General features: G+C 45.9%; 1 protein-coding gene across 1 annotated transcript in view; it reads left to right on the top strand.

Moving 5' to 3' along the window:
• Positions 1 to 19580, top strand: part of LOC309562057 (store-operated calcium entry regulator STIMATE-like) — a 161666-nt gene that overhangs the window by 57977 nt on the left and 84109 nt on the right. The window contains exon 2 of the mRNA XM_082266168.1: positions 7566 to 7614. Coding sequence (XP_082122294.1) covers positions 7566 to 7614 — 49 coding nt within the window. The remainder of the gene's footprint in view (positions 1 to 7565; positions 7615 to 19580) is intronic.

Raw genomic sequence — 19580 nt, 5'->3', positions numbered from 1 at the left:
GGGGTATCTGGGCGATCTCCTATTGAGAGCATACTCTCATTCAGCCCTGATGAGCGACCTGGTGATTACTGTCAGATCCCTGCAGAAGTTCCGGTGGAACATCAATTTCAAAAATCTGATACCTTTCTTGAGACTGAGTTATCTGGGCCTGACTCTGAATTCAGGTTTGCCGAGGGTCTTCCTTCCCCCGGATAAGCTGCAAAAGCTGCAGGAGGCGATCCGGTTGTTGTTGGTGAACAACCTATCCTCCCTGCGAACATGCATGCGGGCCTTGGGTCTGATGGTATCCACCTTCGAGGTGGTTCTGTTTGCTCAGTTCCTTACAAGACCTTTGCAAAAAGAGATTCTTGTCAAATAGAACAAGGATCCAAAGTCCTTGGACACTTTAATTCGGTTGAGCCACAACACAAGATCTGCTCTGTTGTGTTGGCTTCATTCACCAGCACTATGCCAGGGCAAGTCCTTCCTCCCGTTGTTTTGGATGGTGGTAACCACGGACTCCAGCTTGTTGGGCTGGGGCATGGTACTGGGGAAGCTCTGTGCCCAGGGAACCTGGACAGTAGAAGAGTCCAAACTGTCGATAAATATCTTGAAGCTCAGAGCGATAAAGCTTTGCCTGAGTCATTGGACTGAGTCATTGGACAACTCATCTGCAAGGTTGTATGGTCCGAATTCAATTGGACAGTGCCACAGCCATGGCTTACAACAATCACCAGGGGGGCACCAAGAGTGCCTTGGCAGCCAGGGAGGTGGCTGAGATTCTTGCCTGGGTGGAGAAGTTTGTTCCAGCTCTCTCTGCTGTGCACATCCCAGGTGTGGAAAACTGACAGGCTGATTACCTGAGTCGTCAGGTGTTGGATCAGGGGGAGTGGTCCCGGCACCCGGAGGTGTTTCACCTCCTGTGTGTTCGGTGGGGGACACCCGAGGTTGATCTGTTTGCTTCTCCTCTCAACAAGAAGGTGCAGAGGTTCGTAGAGGTCTCGAGATTCTCTGGCCGACGCCACACACACTGGTGGCTCTTTGTGGTCAGTATCGGCTGATTTATGCCTTTCCTCCGCTGAAACTCCTGTCGAGGCTTCTACGCAGGATAGAGGTGGAAGGGTATTCTGGTCATTCTGGTGGCTCCAGACTGGCCTCACCGGTCTTGGTACGCAGACCTAGTAAGGTTGGTCGCTGATGTTCCTTGGAAACTTCCTCTCAGGGAAGATCTACTGTCTCAAGGGCCGATCTTCCATCCTGCTTTACGCTGGCTTTGACGGCATGGCTGTTGAAAGCCAGGTATTGAAGTATAGAGGTCTTTCTGGCTCTGTGATTCCTACACTATCGAAGACCAGGAAGTCTACTTCCAGGAAGATCTGTCATCATACGTGGAAATCGTACATTTCATTGTGTGAATCGCTGAAAGTGCACCCTCGCTTGTTTTTGGTAGCTAGGGTTTTGACCTTTCTTCTACTTTTATTCAGGGGGTGCGTCATATGGTTTCTCCGAGGCGATCCCCACTGCCTCCGTGGGATGTGAATTTGGTATTATCTGTTCTTCAAAAAACCTCCTTTTGAGAACATTAGGGAGATTCCTCTGCTTATATTATCTCAGAAGGTTGCTTTTTTGGTGGCTATCACTTCTGCCGGCAGGGTGTCTGAATTGGGGGCATTGTCCTGTCGTTCACCTTATCTGGTGGTCCACAGAGATAAAGTGCTACTTCCACCTAATCATTCGTTTCTGATGTGGTTTCTGAAGGTGGTTTCTGATTTCTGTTTGAATGAAGACATTGTGCTGCTTTCACTCTGTCCCAAGCCCAAGCATCCCAAGGAAATTTCTTTGCATCCTTTGGATTTGGTTCAGGCAATAATATTTTACGTGGCGGCTACTGAATCTTTCAGGAAATTAGACTCTTTTTGTCCTTACCAAAGGACCTCGTAAGGGTTGGCTGCATCTGCTGTGACCATATCCAGATAGATCAGGCAGATGGTGGTTCAGGCTTATTCATTAAAGGGTCAAGTTCCTCATTTCCCGGTGAAGGCCATTCTACTAGGGTACTGAATGCGTCTTTGGCTTTTCGCCATCAGGTTCAGTGATGCAAGTTTGCAAGGTGGCAACTTGGTCGTCGGTGCACACGTTCACTAAAATTCAACAAGGTAGATGTGTTGGCATCTTCGGATCCATTTTTTTTTTTTTTTAGCAGAGACCCTAGGGAATAAAATGATAGTCATTAAAACTTTTTATGTCACACAGTATTTGTGCAGCAATTTTTCAAACGTGTTTTTTTTTTTTTTTTTTGAAACGAAGAAGAGTTTCGTTAATTTAAAAAAAGAAAAAAACACTAAAGTTAGCTAAAAAAAAAATTTAAATATAAAAGATGTTACGCCGAATAAATAGATACCTAGTATGTTACACTTTAAAGTTGTGCACACTGGTGGAATTGCACCAAACTTCGGTTCTTAAAAAACTCCATAGGCAACGCTTTAAAACATTTTACACGTTACCTGTTTAGAGTTACAGAGCAGGTCTTGGGCTATAATTGTTGCTCTCGCTCGAATGTTCGCGGCGATGCCTCACATGTATGAATTGAACGCGGTTTACATATGTGGGCACGATGTACGTACAGTATCTCACAAAAGTGAGTATACCCCTCACATTTTTGTAAATATTTTTTATTATATCTTTTCATGTGACAACACTAAAGAAATGACACTTTGCTACAATGTAAAGTAGTGAGTGCACAGCTTGTAAAACAGTGTAAATTTGCTGTTCCCTCAAAAAAACTTAACACAAAGCCAATAATGTCCAAACCGCTGGCAACAAAAGTGAGTACATCCGTAAGTGAAAATGTCCAAATTAAGCCCAATTAGCCATTTTCCCTCCCCGGTGTCATGTGACTCGTTAGTGTTACAAAGTCTCAGGAGTCAATGGGGAGCAAGTGTGGTAAATTTGATGTTATCACTCTCTCATACCGGACCCTGGAAGTTCAACACCTCATGGCAAAGAACTCTGAGGATCTGAAAAAAAGAATTGTTGCTCTACATAAAGATGGCCTAGGCTATAAGAAGATTGCTAAGACCCTGAAACTGAGCTGCAGCACTGTGGCCAAGACCATACAGCAGTTTTAACAGGGCAGGTTTCACTCAGAACATGCCTCGCCATGGTCGACCAAAGACGTTGAGTGCACGTGCTCAGCGTCATATCCAGAGGTTGTCTTTAGGAAATAGACGTATGAGTGCTGCCAGCATTGCTGCAGAGGTTGGAGTGTGGGGGGGGACAGCCTGTCAGTGCTCAGACCATACGCTGCACACTGCATCAAATTGGTCTGCATGGCTGTCGTCCCAGAAAGAAGCCTCTTCTAAAGGTGATGCACAAGAAAACCTGCAAACAGTTTGCTGAAGGCAAGCAGACTAAAGACATAGATTACTGGAACCATGTCCTGTGGTCTGATGAGACTCACGTGTACTCCCTTTTGTTGCCAGCGGTTTAGACATTAATGGCTGTGTGAGTTATTTTAAGGGGACAGCAAATTTACACGGTTAAACAAGCTGTACACTCACTACTTTACATTGTAGCAAAGTGTAATTTCTTCAGTGTTGTCACATGAAAAGATATAATAAAATATTTACAAAAATGTAAGGGGTGCTCTTACTTTTGTGAGATACTGTATGCGTTCGCTTCTGCGTGCGAGCACACGGGGATGGGGGTACATTCAGTTTTTTTATTTTATTATTGTTAATTTTATTTTCACACTTTCCCTTTCACATTATTTTTGATCACTTTTATTCCTATTTTTAGGGAAGGTAAACATCCCTTGTAATAGGAATAGGAAATGACAGGTCCTCTTTATGGAGAGATCTGGGGTTTATAAGACCCCAGATCTCTCCACCAGACTGAAAAGCCTGAGATCAAAAAAACAATCTCAGCTTTCCAGCCGAGATCACAGCAGTATTTACAACTGCCAGGTCAGATGTGACATCATAACGTTGTGCCAGGGCCTCGGAGTCATACAGACTGCCGGGGATCATTCAGATATCCCCACTCAAAACCCAAGACATCCTATGACATACTGCGGTATAGAAGTGTTTAAATAAACAAAGACACTGCAGCATAGCTTCCTATAATAGAGGGGATTCCGGTAATTAGGCACAATGACTTTTTTCAACCACTTTAATCTCTGCATTTGGATACACAAATATGTGTGAAGAGATTTTGTGTTACACCTAATGACACTGCTTAATCCATCTTGACGGTGACCTATAATGGATATTTCAGAAGTGTATGTGCTGCTGAAATTAACATCCTAATGGCAAAACATTGCACACATAAAGCTGTCCATACACTGCTCGAATTCTGAGTAATTGCAGCTAAACTGCAAAAAAACATGAGCTGTGGGCGACCTTGCTTGCACCCTCCTCTTTGACAAAAGTCAATTTTTCATTCGAATTTTGTCAAAGGAGGCAATCTGGAAATTTCATCTATACAGATTCTCGCACTGTTCAGGTATTCAGGTGGAGAGTAGATCGGCTTTCACATCACTGACTCAGTAGCTGACATGACAGGCAACAATGGAGCGGGAGAGAGGGAGAACAGCGGGATGATGGGGGCACTTAAACTGACCATGGTATCATGGATCAGCAGCCATGATTACCATACTCAGCACACACATGGGGGACACAGGAGCAGACAGCATCAACCAGGTATTTTACAGCATAGAACGGGAAAAATGACACCGTACAAACACTTTGCTGTATATTGTATTCTAAAGGAACAAGATACAATTGCTTTAATGCAAAAGCCAATTTTTTAAAGTATAACTAAAGACAAACTTTTTTTATTTTTGATGGAGTGGAGATGGATTAGAACACCTGTCAGTTTTTATTGCTGTTTGAGCCCGTTAGGTAGATTGACCCTCTCTATTTGTCCTGTTTACCATTATTGTTAAGAAAAAAATCCTACTTTTTGGGTTGGTATCATAGCACTGATAGAGGGGAAATCTTCCAATGGTGATACTAGTTCTGATGATCCTTGTGACACTGTAGGATTCCCTCACTTTGGAGGGATTTCCTCTCACTTCCTCTTTTGGCTATGGGAGAGGAAGTGAAGGGAAATCTCCCTGATAGGACAGAGATGACAAAAAAGAAAAAACTGACAGAGGTTATAACCCTCCCTTACTCTATCCAAAATGAAAAAGAAAAAAAAAAGGTTTTGCCTTTTAGTTACACTTTAAACATAATTTGTCGGATAAACTTCCTGCACTACAGACTAGATAATATTTAACAAACTTGTTTGCAATTATGTTTTAATGAGAAATCTCAAATAAGTATGTTGAAATGATTATTGCTCTTCTGTTGTGACAGGGAAAATGCCTTTGCATGCCCACTGTGACCCATGCCTTCAGTTGCTAAACCCTGCTTCATAAGAATAATATACATTTATTTTGGAATGTATTTGTTATGTACAGTGCCTTGCAAAAGTATTTGGCCCCCTTGAACTTTGCGACCTTTTGCCACATTTCAGGCTTCAAACATAAAGATATAAAACTGTAATTTTTTGTGAAGAATCAACAAGTGGGACACAATCATGAAGTGGAACGAAATTTATTGGATATTTCAAACTTTTTTAACAAATAAAAAACTGAAAAATTGGGCGTGCAAAATTATTCAGCCCCTTTACTTTCAGTGCAGCAAACTCTCTCCAGAAGTCCAGTGAGGATCTCTGAATGATCCAATGTTGACCTAAATGACTAATGATGATAAATAGAATCCACCTGTGTGTAATCAAGTCTCCCGTATAAATGCACCTGCACTGTGATAGTCTCTGAGGTCCGTTTAAAGCGCAGAGAGCATCATGAAGAACAAGGAACACACCAGGCAGGTCCGAGATACTGTTGTGGAGAAGTTTAAAGCCAGATTTGGATACAAAAAGATTTCCCAAGCTTTAAACATCCCAAGGAGCACTGTGCAAGCGATAAAATTGAAATGGAAGGAGTATCAGACCACTGCAAATCTACGAAGACCTGGCCGTCCCTATAAACTTTCAGCTCATACAAGGAGAAGACTGATCAGAGATGCAGCCAAGAGGCCCATGATCACTCTGGATGAACTGCAGAGATCTACAGCTGAGGTGGGAGACTCTGTCCATAGGACAACAATCAGTCGTATACTGCACAAATCTGGCCTTTATGGAAGAGTGGCAAGAAGAAAGCCAATTACTTAAAGATATCCATAAAAAGTGTTGTTTAAAGTTTGCCACAAGCCACCTGGGAGACACACCAAACATGTGGAAGAAGGTGCTCTGGTCAGATGAAACCAAAATCGAACTTTTTGGCAACCATGCAAAAAGTTATGTTTGGCGTAAAAGCAACACAGCTCATCACCCTGAACACACCATCCCCACTGTCAAAAGTGGTGGTGGCAGCATCATGGTTTGGGCCTGCTTTTCTTCAGCAGGGACAGGGAAGATGGTTAAAATTGATGGGAAGATGAATGGAGCCAAATACAGGACCATTCTGGAAGAAAACCTGATGGAGTCTGCAAAAGACCTGAGACTGGGATGGAGATTTGTCTTCCAACAAGACAATGATCCAAAACATAAAGCAAAATCTACAATGGAATGGTTCACAAATAAACATGTCCAGGTGTTCGAATGGCCAAGTCAAAGTCCAGACCTGAATCCAATCGAGAATCTGTGGAAAGAACTGAAAACTGCTGTTCACAAACGCTCTCCATCCAACCTCACTGAGCTCGAGCTGTTTTGCAAGGAGGAATGGGCAAAAATTTCAGTCTCTCGATGTGCAAAACTGATAGAAACATACCCCAAGCGACTTACAGCTGTAATCACAGCAAAAGGTGGCGCTACAAAGTATTAACTGAAGGGGGCTGAATAATTTTGCATGCCCAATTTTTCAGTTTTTTATTTGTTAAAAAAGTTTGAAATATCTAATGAATTTCGTTCCACTTCATGATTGTGTCCCACTTGTTGATTCTTCACAAAAAATTACAGTTTTATATCTTTGTTTGAAGCCTGAAATGTGGCAAAAGGTTGCAAAGTTCAAGGGGACCAAATACTTTCGCAAGCCACTGTAAATAAATAGTTCACCACTTAGGTGTGTCTTTTTGCTCATCTACCCTACAGACTGTGCTTTCCAGAATGCCAAAATATAATTGATTTGCATGGCATTTCATAGAAGTTAGCTTTCCTGCTCTGTAGTAATAAAGGCATGTCTAGATGAAGCTACGTGACATTCCATAAATGTGGGCCTTATATGCCTACCCCTTTTTACTGGGTTGTCAAAAAGACAGTGAAAGCACTGCAGTGCCACAACTTACTTTATATATGGTGCAAATCTGCAAACTTAAATACTCAGTTGTTTCTATAGTTCATAAATGTTCTTAAAGTTGTTTGTGCTTTAGAAGTTCTTTTTATCACCGGCATCCGTTTATGTGCATAGAAGGATTGATGCATTAGTTACAGTTTACCTTTTAACACCCTTCTGTAAACCAATGCAGATCAAATATTTGTTGGCAATAAGTAGCGTTTTTGGCAGTCTCCAGTACACTTATTGTGTTTGTTTTATTTTTCAGTGAAACGTTTCAGAGAACCTAAGCATGAGCGACGGCCGTGGAAAATATGGTAAGTACTGTAAGTTTTTTACATATACAGGATGTGATAAGTACTTTTTTTTATTTTTTTTTGCTGTATTTATAAAAGTAAAGTAAAGTGCAAACTGACAACCTGTTATTTTCTACACTTTACTACAAAATACATAGAAATTAAAAGCCGACACACGATCGCTCCTTCCTTTGAAAATTTTATTTTGCACTGTAGCAGTTACAACATCTTTGAAATGCTAACGCGTTTTGGCCTAAACCGTCTTCATTACTAAAAAATACACAGATAGGGATGAGCTCAGTTGTATTTGAATCCTAGCCCAAACTCATCTGAGCGATCCCACCTGGAAGCTATCGTCTCCACCAGGCCAATTATAAGCAGCCGAGGCATTCCCTGCCCTGCAGCCACACTTTTATACTAGGGCCGTATATATGTGCAGCTCTGAGGTGGGAATGTTAGGGCCACTTATGATTGGAACAGCACAGGAAGCTGTACTGTACTCTATAGTTACAGTACACTGAGCGTTGTTGACTTAGGACAGGTGTGTTACTAGCAGAATTACCAATTTAAAAATAAAGGGAAAAATGCCTAGAAAAACAAGAAAACTAGTGTAGGCTATTTAAATCTTTCCTGTCAGCCATTTTATGTGGCATCACAGTGGTGGGGTTTAATGCCAATTGTCATATACATGAATAAAGCTGGCATCCCAGTTCTGAATGAGTGCACTCCAGCCCTGTGACGGACAGCTACTGGACTAGTCACTGTTTACAATCAGTAGTCGGTAGGACATTCTCCTGATTATGTGACCACTGACAGACAGTGGCATTTAGATGTCTTTACAGATCAGCGCCTGGTGGCAGTAAGTGGTTTATAAATAATTTTTACTTAGAGGTTCTTCACCCTGTTAGGTATAAAAAAAAAAAGAAAAGTCAGCAGCTACAAATACTGTTGCTGCTGACTTTTAATAAAAGGACACTCACCTGCACAGAGATCCAGTGCTGTCCTCACCCGGGGCTAGTTCTTCACCGGTCTATGGGCCCCCCCAGCGTCAGCATATTTACTGTATACAGCCGGCTATGATTGCTTGCAGCTTGACTGCTGACTTCTTTTTGCATATACGCAAGCCGCACTGCAGTTATGGTCCCTCAGCCTTCTGGGACCAATGATATGTTCCAGAAAGTTGTGGGGGGGGACTTCCAGTGAAATCGCTGTGGCGATCCACCCTGAAGTGGGAGCGGCTACTTGTAAAAACCAGGTACCTGCCCCCCCCCCCTCAAAAAAAGTGGCAAAAGAGGAGGAGGAGGAGGAGGAGAGCATAGAGAGGAACTTCCTTTTGTTCTGCTTTAGGTTCAGATATTACAAGTACAGTGAATAGAGCAAGTTGCCTAAAGTGAGGATCTCAATTAACACAAGAAGATGTGATATATACTAAAGGAGGAAAATAAGAGAAGCCACATGTTCTTCAGCACCCTTTTTCTCTGATTTATACTCTTAGGCCAGGTTCACATATGTGCAGCCGCCACTCCCAGCATGGGTCCCGTGCATCCCTGTTCACTGGTTCAGGTGCAACTTTTTTCCTGAATTCACACCTGGACCGGAAACCAAAGATGAACAGGACCCTTTTGGAATGCTGACCGCGACTGCCCTGGACCTGTGTGAACCGGCTCCATTGCGAGCCGGGCACACTCGCATGTCATCGAATTGGATGTGGGGAAACCTGCATCCAATTCGCCCATAATATAAACCCAGCCTAAATGTGCTCTTTGCTCCTTTTTTCAAATTGTTCTTTTTATACAAATTTTATCCAAAATAATTTTTCCAAATAGCTAGTTAAGAAGAAGAGGTAGCAGATAGAGGAAGGAGTTAATTCAGGCTGGTTAGTAAAAATGGGGATAAATGGCATAGATATTATCACAGGTTTTTTTTTCAACAACTGAATTGGAGTAGGTTTGATGTAATTCGCTGACTACTGGCTCGTCCACACCATACGTGCATTAAAATAGATGGAAACGAATAGGAAATCCGACATCAGTTTCCATGCACGTCTGTTATGTGCCCTATTCACACCAATGTTGATGTCCTGTCAGTTTGTTTCCCATGCAGAAAAAATCTGCACACAATACCAGTGTTGTGGTGTAAACGGGGCATATAGAGAATAATTTTTTTTTTTTTTTTTGTGTTGTAGAACACGTGCAGAAAAACTGACATTTCTGCACCATGGTGTGAACAGGGCCTCGTTCACACCATGGTGCAGAGATGTCAGTTTTTCTGCACACGTTCTGCAAGGGCGCCAAAGAATTCAATTGATCTGTGTGCCCTGTTCACACCATAATGAGCGGATTTTTTTCTGCGTGGGAATCTGCAACGTGTATGCAGTTTTTTTGCGTGTGAAATAAAACTGATATGACCACAACATTGGTGTGAACATGGCACATACTTGACGTGCATGAAAACTGATGTATCTGCAAGAGAAATCTTTGCTTGTTTCCCTTCAGTTCCCATTTTGGTATGGTGTGAACGAGCCCTAAATGTGAAAATTTTTGTTTAAGTATAACTAAAGGCAAAACTGTTTTTTTTTTTGGATGCAGTGGAAAGGAATTAGAACACTTGTCTGTTTTTATTGCTGTCTGTGCCCCCTTTAGTGAGATTCACCCTCTCTATTTTCCCTGTTTACTATATTCATTCAAAGTAAAAAAAAAAATCACAAATTTTGGCTTGTCCCCAGAAAAGTAATTGAGGTGAAATCTTCTAACCGAAACTGTAGTTCTGGTTACCTGGGGGTCCCCAGGGAATTATTTTAATTTGCAGGGATTTCTTCTCACTTCCTGTTTGGCTATGGGACAGGAAGTGAAGGGAAATCCCCGCAATGAGACACAGATGGCAAAAAAAAATAAATCTGACGGGTTAGCCCTCCCTTACTCTATCCAAAATGAAAAAAAAAAAAGTTTTGCCTATAGTTCTACTTTAACCTTTTGACAAGCACTGTTGCTGTTTCAAGTATCCAAACCACTAACAGTGGGTATGCTATCCAGGAATGCCCCGAAATTTCGGCCACCGATATTTTCGGCCGAAAATGGGTTAAAAATGCTGAAATGAATGGCCGCCGTGAGGAAGGAGGAGGGCGCAGTGCAGGTTTGAAAGTCCCGCCTCTGGCCGGCCGCCCACCTCTCAATGATGTCCCTACTACTACGATGTGTATGAATGAACTGACACACTGGGCGGGAGGGCGGGCGAGCGGCCGCTAATAGCTATAACTATGTGAGCCCTTCACTTCCCTGTCATGCGGTTATCTCCTCTGACAGAGAAGTGAAGCGCTCACATAGTTATAGCTATTAGCGGCCGCTCGCCAGCCCTCCCGCCGGGTCTGTTAGTTCATTATTGGACAGATCGTAGTAGTAGTGACATCACAGGGAGGCGGGCCGCCGGCCAGAGGCGCGTCTTTTGAATGCAGGACACCGGAGGAGCAGAGTAAGGAGATTGCATCCTTGGGATGGGGAGGGATGCTGAGGCAGGGGGGGGGGGATGCTGAGGCAGGGGGGGGGGGAGGTTGTACTGCCGAGGGGGATGCTGAGGCAGTTGGGGGGGGGGGAAGCTGAGGCGAGCTTACCAATGGTATTAGTATTATGCAGCATGAGGGGGTTAATATATTGCCACTGCTGGTCACTGATGCATTAGTGACCGACCAGTGGCAGTTAATTAACCCCTTTGTGCTGCATTAGTGCAACCAGTGTTAATTAACACTGATACTGGTTGCACTAATGCAGCACAAAGGGGTTAATTAACTGCCACTGGTCGGTCACTAATGCATCAGTGACCAGCAGTGGCAATACATTAACCCCCTCATGCTGCATAATACAAATACCATTGGTAATTAAATTAACCTCTTGCCAACCCGTCACAGTACATATACTGTGACAGGGTGGCAGCGACAGGTGTACGTCGCTGCCTGTTTTTGGTGTATGCCCCTATGCTATCTATTTTAAAATTATTTGGGGGAAAAGTCATTTTCGGTTTCGGTTTTCAGCCAAGGGCATCCTGCATTTTCGGTTTCGGCCCAGGATTTTCATTTTGGTGCATCCCTAATGCTATCAAACCCAGGAGTTGTCAAATGGACAGTAGGTTCTAATGTCTGTGCTGATATATGCTTGGCATAGAAGAATTCTTGAACATTCAAGGTGTGTGTTAGGTCCTTAACTGTTAAAGTACACAGTTGTAATTGCTGTGCCTTATGTGTTTATGTTAATACTGTGTTCACTGCTAAAATTTGAGTACTTTTAGGAAAACTCAGCGTATCTCCACACTTCAATCTGCAATAGTTTTTGTCAGATAAATCTACAAATCCCATCCTTTATTTTTCGGAGCCTCATAAAATCCTTCCGAACATAAGCTGTGTCCTTGAATTTCGCCCAATTTCAAACCTTAAAATAAATTACGCAAAATCTTTTGCACTGAATGTGTCTCTTGGTCGAAAGAGGTTGCAAGTCCTGTGAAAGCTTCCCTTTTCATTGGAAGTTCGACAGGAAAACTTAATTGGGAATGCAGTTACCCACAGACCTTACTGAACTATATTCCAGAAAGTTTCTTTTGGGTTTGACTAGGCTCCAGCATGACCTCCAATAGTGGAATAAACCAACCTTTTTGTGGATTCAGAGGACATCCATACTAGAAATGTCCTACTGCGGGTACTCTACAAACTGTTCCGATACACTTGCCACCAGCACTCATTTCTTCCTGTAAAGCAATGTGTACGAAGTTCTTCTGGTGGAAATTAGCGCCTTGGAGCAGTTGGGAACGGCTTATCCTACCTAAGTTCAGAGGGGTAATTGAAAGATCTAAAGAGATATTACTGGGTGGTACAATTGTTCAGGATGGTTGATTGGCGAATCGACAGCCACCTCAAGGCTTGGGTGGCCCTAGAGCAGTCTTTTGTCGAACTGGCTCTGAGCTCTCTCCCATGGATCTTAAGGAAACCACCTGAGGGGACTCTACTATGCATAGCTTTGATAGAGCATGCAAAGCATTCTTTCTGTCATCGTTACATGGCCCTTTGACACCTATTTGGTTGAACCTGGACTTTCCACATGGGATGTCAGCCTTTTCCCTGGCTGCAGTGTCCTCATGAGGAAGTGAAACCGTTCTTTCCCAGGGGATGTTTTCTTTGCAGCTTCCTTTTATTTTGGTCATACATTCAGATTAAGTGTTCTATAGGAAGGGCAAACCACCCATTGACACTAGTCCGTATGTGCAAGGAAAACACCACAGAGGCATTCGATTTTTCTCTTTTCTTTCATCGACGGACATAGCGTTCCATAAATCACAACTACTGGGTTATATTGCCGCCTCCAGGCGTAGGACTAGGCAGAACAAAAAACACCTGGCTATGCCCAGGGGCCATCCTCAACTTGGTATATAACCCCCCCTCTCTGCTCTAGGTAATCCAGTTTTATTCTGTCAAGTCAGGAGTAAGGACCTAGGCTCCAGGCTGGGATCTCTGGTCCAAGCATTTTGTTTTTTCTCCTTCCTTGTATCTTTTTTGTTTTTTTTCTCTCTGAAGATCTACAATAAACTGCCGGGCTGGGCGACCGGCTGGATAATGTAGAGACAGTGGTCCCCCCAGCCCAGCCAGTGAGCTCATGCAGACCGCAGCTACGCACTAGGTCAGCCACAGACAGAGGCTGGCCCGTGAGTTACATGTCTCGCAGGGTCACATACGACCGGGCTTTGGTCTGAGTCACAGCGGTCCCTTGGCCGACAGGTCCCCTATTTCGGTGACAAGGATTCTGTCTGGAGTGTTATCCGCACCATGGAAGGGTAAGTACAGTCCCCGCGGGTAACTTCCAGGGACAGTCAGACCTGCCTGCAGGTTCCCTCCTCCCATCCTTAAATCCCTCAGTGCGCTGAGCTTCCCCCACTCCCTTACCCCCCTGTCTGGACCTGGAGTCTGGTGGGGGTCCCAGGGCAGGGGATGCAGCAGAGACCCCTGGGGTCTTCCCCACTATCCTGAATCTGTAAGGGTCCTGGGATAGTGTGCGTCCTGCCCTGGTAGTCTACAGGGGTCTCAGTGTAGGAGACCCCTACGTACATGCCCTACTGTTTGCAGTGTGGATATAGTGCAGGGGGGTCCCAGTGTAGAGACTGGTGCAGAGTTTGCAGCGAAGTCTCCCCTAAACGTGTGTCTTACCTTCAGGGAGGGTCCCCTTGAAGAGAGTGCAGCGTTGCAGGGGGCACAGGAAAGATCCTGGCAGCATGTTGTAGCTAATGGCGTGATGTCACGGGGGTCATTTTCCCTTGGTCTGGCTGGTCTCCGGTTGGCGGCCCTGTTTGTGTAGCCTGATGATGTCGCGGGGCTATTTTCCCTTAGTCCGGGAGACCCTAGAGACGACTGAAGCCTCATGGGGATGCCAAAGCTCCTCCTCTTCCTCCTCAGTTTCCTCCTCCTATACCCGGGATATATGAACAGGGATGGCGTCCATTACGATACTGGGTTCGAATTCTCTGCGTTCCTCCGGTTGGTAGGGTGATTCTTTGGGGGTCCCTGCTATCTCCCTCTCTGCTGATCGGTACCCTGAGCCTTGAGGGGATCCTTTAGCGGTGCCAAAAAACCTTTTTGTAAGGTCTTCCTTTCCTTATTGAGCCCCAGGGTCACCTCTCCCCCACTGACCCCCTCATGGAGGTGTCAGATCCCTCTGACCCCAGCTTCCCATGGTTGCACTGATGGTGGTCCTGCAGTCCTTAGTGTCCCGAGTGGAAGTAGCGTGTGGGCAAAGGCCCAGGAGGAAGCGTTCCCCGCCTTCCCCTGTTCAGTCTGTCTCATCTGATTCTGATGAGCGAAAGAGAAAATGGGATTTTGTACTTACTGTAAAATCCATTACTCTTTCGTTTCATGAGGGACACAGCTCTTGAACTTCATAACCATTGGGTTATACTGCCCCCTAGAGGAGTAGGACACTAGGCAGAAAAAGAATCTGGCTATGCCCATGGGCAGTCCCAGGGGGTATTCTCACTCTCTCTGCTATAGGTAATCATTTTTTTTTTTTTTTTATGCCTAGTCAGGAGTAAGGACCTAGTTCCTTGCTGGGATCTCTGGTCCTGGCAATTTTTTTTTTCTTTTTAGATAGAAATTATTTTTCCTGTTTTTTTTTCCCGTGAGATCAACATTCAACTGCTGGACTGGGCGACCGGCTGGACTTGGCCTTAGCCAGGGTGCTCCTTCCTCTGGACAAACTCCAGAAATTGCAGTTCGTCTCCTGTCCAGCAGATGGTCATCCCTTCAGGCTTGCATACATTGCTGGGCCTGATGGTTTCTACCTTTTGTGGTTTCGTTTGCACAGTTCCATACAAGGTCCCTGCAAGGGAGATTCTGGCCAAATGGGACAGAAAACCGCAGTCTCAGGTCAATCAGATCCGACTGAGCCAGGGAACGAAAGAGCCCCTGATATGTTGACTTCATTCTTCGGCTCTTCATCTGGGCAAATCCTTCCTCCCCTTGTATTTGAGAGTGGTCACCACGGATGCCAGCCTGTCCGGCTGGGGAAACGTCCTCAGCAAAAATTCTGCTCAGGAGATCTGGACTCTGGTATAGTCCAGCCTACTGATCAATGTCTTGGAACTCCGAGCAATCAAGACTGTATCTAGAACATTGGACGTATCGTCTTCAGGGATGTCCAGTGCGCATTCAATTGGACAGTGCTATGGTCGTGGCTTATGTCAATCACCAGGGGGGCACAAGAAGTGTCCTGGCGGCTCTGGAGGTAGCCGGCATTCTAAGGTGGGCAGAGCGGTTCATTCCAACCACTTATTCCCGGGGTGGAAAACTGGCAGGCAGATTACCTTGGCCGGCAAGCCTTGGACCAAGGGGAGTGGTCCCCTCATTCTGAGGTGTTTCATCAGTTGTGTCTCCGGTGGGGCAACACCGGAGACACGAGGACCTGTTGGCTTCCCGGCTTAACAGAAAGGTGCAGAGGTTTGTGGCTCGGTTGCAGGATCCTCACACAGATGGTGCTGGTGGCTTGTGAGGTCAGTATCGTCTGATTTATGCCTTTCCTCCTCTCAAGCTTCTGGATTGAGGTAGAAGGAAATTCGGGTCATCTTAGTAGCTCCCGACTGGCCTTGGCGAGCTTGGTACGTCGATCTGGTGCGGCTGGTTGCCGACATTCCTTGGAAGCTTCCTCTTAGGGAGGATCTGCTACCCCAAGGACCAATCTTCCATTCTGTTTTACAGTCCCTGGCTTTGACGGCTTGGTTGAATGCCAGGTCCTGATGGATAGAAGTTTATCTGAGTCAGTGATTCCAACGCTGTTATAAGGTAGGAAATCTACCTCTAGGAAGATCTATCATTGTACATGGAAGATGTACATTGCGTGGTGTTAGTCTCTTGAGGTTCATCCTCGCTCCTTCTTGGTGGCTCAGATTTTGACCTTCCTTCAAAGGGGGGTTGAGCAGAAATTTGCCTGGAGTACCATCAAGGGCCAGGTGTCGGTTTTGGCGATCTTCCAGCAACCCTTGGCCACACACTCCCTGGTGTGTACCTTTCTTCAGGGTGTCTGACATTTGGTTCCTCCTTTTTGTGGTCTCTGTTGCTGCCTTCGGACCTCAATTTGGGTGCTTTCGGTCCTCCGGAAGCCTCCCTTTGAGAACCCTTGGGATATTCCCTTGCTTACGCTGTCTCAGAAGGTGGCTTTCACTTCTGCACGCAGGGTGTAGGAACTGGTGGCGTTATCCTATCATTCACCTTACTTGATGATTCACAGAGATAAGGTGGTTCTTCGCCCCTGTTCGTTCCTCCCAAAGGTTGTCTCTGATTTTCATTTGAATGAAGACATTGTGTTGCCTTCCCTGTGTCCCAGGCCAAAACATCCAAAGGAAATTGCCTTGCATGCCTTGGATGTGGCCTGGACAATTCAGGTGTATCTGGCAGCTACGGAGTCTTTTAGGAAGTCAGACTCACTATTTGTGCTCATGGATGGGCCTCGGAATGGGTTGTCCGCTTCCTCTGCGACCATTTCCAGATGGATCAGACAGACAGTTATTCAGGCCTATTCCAAGGGGTCCGGTTCCTCTTTTCCCTGTCAAGGCACACTCTACTTAGTGCCTCCTGGGCCTTCCATCATCAGGCGTCAGTGACGCAGGTTTGCAAGGCCTGGTCGTCAGTGCACACAAGTTCTATAAAGTGGATGTGTTGACATCTGCGGATGCTTCTTTTGGCTTGCAAGGTTTTGCAGGCTGCTGTTTAGAGGACCTGATCCTCTTGTGGGTGTATTGTTTTTTTTCAGGTGAGCTCCAGTTGTTTTGGTCGAGTTCCTGTTGCCTGGTTGGCTACTGTTTAGCCTTGGGAATTTTTTTTGCTGTTCCCACCCCTCATGTTTAGTACTGCTTTGGGACATCCCAATGATTATGAAGATCAGGAGCTGTGTCCGGCAATGAACGAAAGAGAAAATGGGACTTTTGACTTACCGTAAAATCCTTTTCTCTGATGTTCATTGATGGACACAGCACCCACCCCTCTGTGGAGTTGTAATTCTTCTGACACTGCTTGTAACAAAACTGAGTACCTAAAGCAGAGAGAGGGAGTATAACCCCTGGGATTGCCCATAGGCCTAGCCAGATTCTTTTTCTGCCTAGTGTCCTACTCCTGTAGGGGGCAGTATAACCCAATGGTTATAAAGATCAGGAGCTGTGTCCGTCAATAAATATCAGAGAAATGTATTTTACAGTAAGTCAAAAATCCCATTTCTCTTACGTCCTCCGACAGTCGCCGCCTCTTCATATTCGTCACTAATGGGGTTATTGACCTTTGCTCCGCAGGAGTAGCTAGGCAACAGAATATATTATCAAAGCTTTTAGCATATCCCACCCCCAGGGGATGGTCCCCTCAGTCAATACCTCCCTGCTTCCTGCATACCAACTCAGTTTCACATGCCTAGCTCAGGAGTACGCAGGCTGTTTCTGTGCTGGGGCTCTTAGTCTCAGCCACTTTTCTCTTTTTTGATTTTATTTGAAGTTTTTTTCTCTTTCTTTTACTTAGCTGTTTATTTCCAGCATTAGTTAGTTCTTCTGATGAAGATGATCGTGCGGAGCTGGGTCTCAGTCTGGCCACCCTGGATCCCAGGGCTCAGGGCCAGGGGCTTCCCAGCCTGCCATCGAGCGTTCAGCTTAGGTTTTGCCCTGGCACATTGAACGACCCATCCCTGTTCGCTGCAGGGATGCGATCGGTGAGGTGGCTACCTCACTGGACGCCATTGCGGTTTCGCACCGCAACTCCACTGCGTCATGCTTGCGACACTCTCTGTCCTCAGTACTGCGGTTTGGTCGCTGGAGCAGGCTCCCCACGCCATCCGGACTGGTTAGTGTATCTCTATGTGGGGACCTGTCTTTTTTGGGTGTCAGTCTGGGACTGTGTGACCCTGCATGTCTGTGTGGCTGCTGTGCTCCCTGTCAGCTCCTGTGTGCACTTGCTGCCTGTGTGTGGGCTGTGAGGGGGGGCTCTCCCGCTCTGCTGGGTGTCAGATGAAGCAGTAAGATTTTAGACATGCTGTGCGGCGATCGCTGCGGCGATCCGCCATTTTTTCTGGGGCAAAAATTATGGTGGCAGGTCCTGTGAGGTACTGCACACGTTTTTGGCGCCAAACGCCGCCATTTTGAGCGGCGATCGATCCCACATGTCAGCGCCATGTTCTCTTTGCCCAGGGTTTTGTCCTCAGCCAGCGGCCATGTTTGTGTAGCCTTGCAGAGGCTTCATAGGGGCGGTCAGTCTTGCATCACTTCCTTTTCCTCTGGGACAGCGATCGGTGCAGCAGCCTGTGTGAGCTCTCCAGCTTTTATATCTCCTTTTTTCCTGTATTCCTTGCCCAGTTTCTTATCCCTGTGGGGGTCAGTGTGTTCAGTGGGTGCGGTGGGCAGCGCTCGCCGCGATCTTAAAGGGGCAGTATCCTTTACAAATTTTTTTGCTGGGGCATGGATTCTCAGGATTGCAAGTTTCCTCCCACCCTTGTGGGGGGCCAAGGGGCTGCTGCTTCCCCCGAGGGGGCTGATCTGGCCACTATTGTGGCTAACTTAGCTGCTCAGGTGCAGATGCTGGTGGCTGATCGGTCCACAAAAAGGCCCAGGGTGTCTATTTCCTCTGATTCAGAGGGCGATGGGGCTGCTATGGCTGGAGTGCCCTTCTCAGGGTCTCACTCATCCCTGGACCTTGTGGGGTCTGAAGGGGAGGCTGAGGTGGAAGGGGTTGATAATTCTCCCCCTGGCTCGTCTGAAGAGCTTGCACTCATGGATGAGTTGGTTGCTTCTATCAAGCAAACGCTGCATTTGCAGGATGAACCATGTCCTCCTGCTTTGATGTCCTCTTATGGGACGCAGAGGAAACGCAAAACATCGCAGGTTTTTCCTTGCTCTACGGAATTTCAGCGCGCGGTTGATGAGCAATGGCGCAATATAAAGAAGCCTTTTGCTGTGCCGAGTAGGTTCAGGCTGCATTATCCCTTTACACCAGCTACTGATGAGCGTTGGTGTGTGCCGCCTCAGGTGGATCACGCGGTGGCGATTTTGAATAAATCAACTGCGATCCCTGCTGAGGATACACCGGTGTTCCGGGACCCGACGGACAGGAGATTGGAATCTCTGGCCCGTCATGCCTATACGGTTGCTGGTTCTATGCTGAAGCCTATTTTTGCTTCCATTATGGCAGCCCAGGCTATTGCGGATTGGACGCAGGTGCTCAGGCGCACTCTGGTGGCTGACTCTGCCCTGCCGACAACTTTGGCTATGGTGGATCAGATTCATCAGGGTGTCATGTATTTGTGTGATGCGGACTTGGATTTAGTCCCTTTGGCTGCGCGTCTTTCTAGTGTGGCAGTCTTGAACCGTCGCCTGATATGGTTGAAATTTTGGTCGGTTGACCAATCTTCTCGCAAGACTCTGGCGAATTTGCCCTACGCGGGATCTCGCCTTTTTGGCGAATCTTTGGATACTCTGATAAAGGGTATTTCTGG

Source organism: Pelophylax lessonae (assembly GCF_965119305.1).
Source record: "Pelophylax lessonae genome assembly, chromosome: 8".
NCBI classification, from domain to species: Eukaryota; Metazoa; Chordata; class Amphibia; order Anura; family Ranidae; genus Pelophylax; species Pelophylax lessonae.
This window is presented reverse-complemented; position numbering and strand designations above follow the sequence as displayed.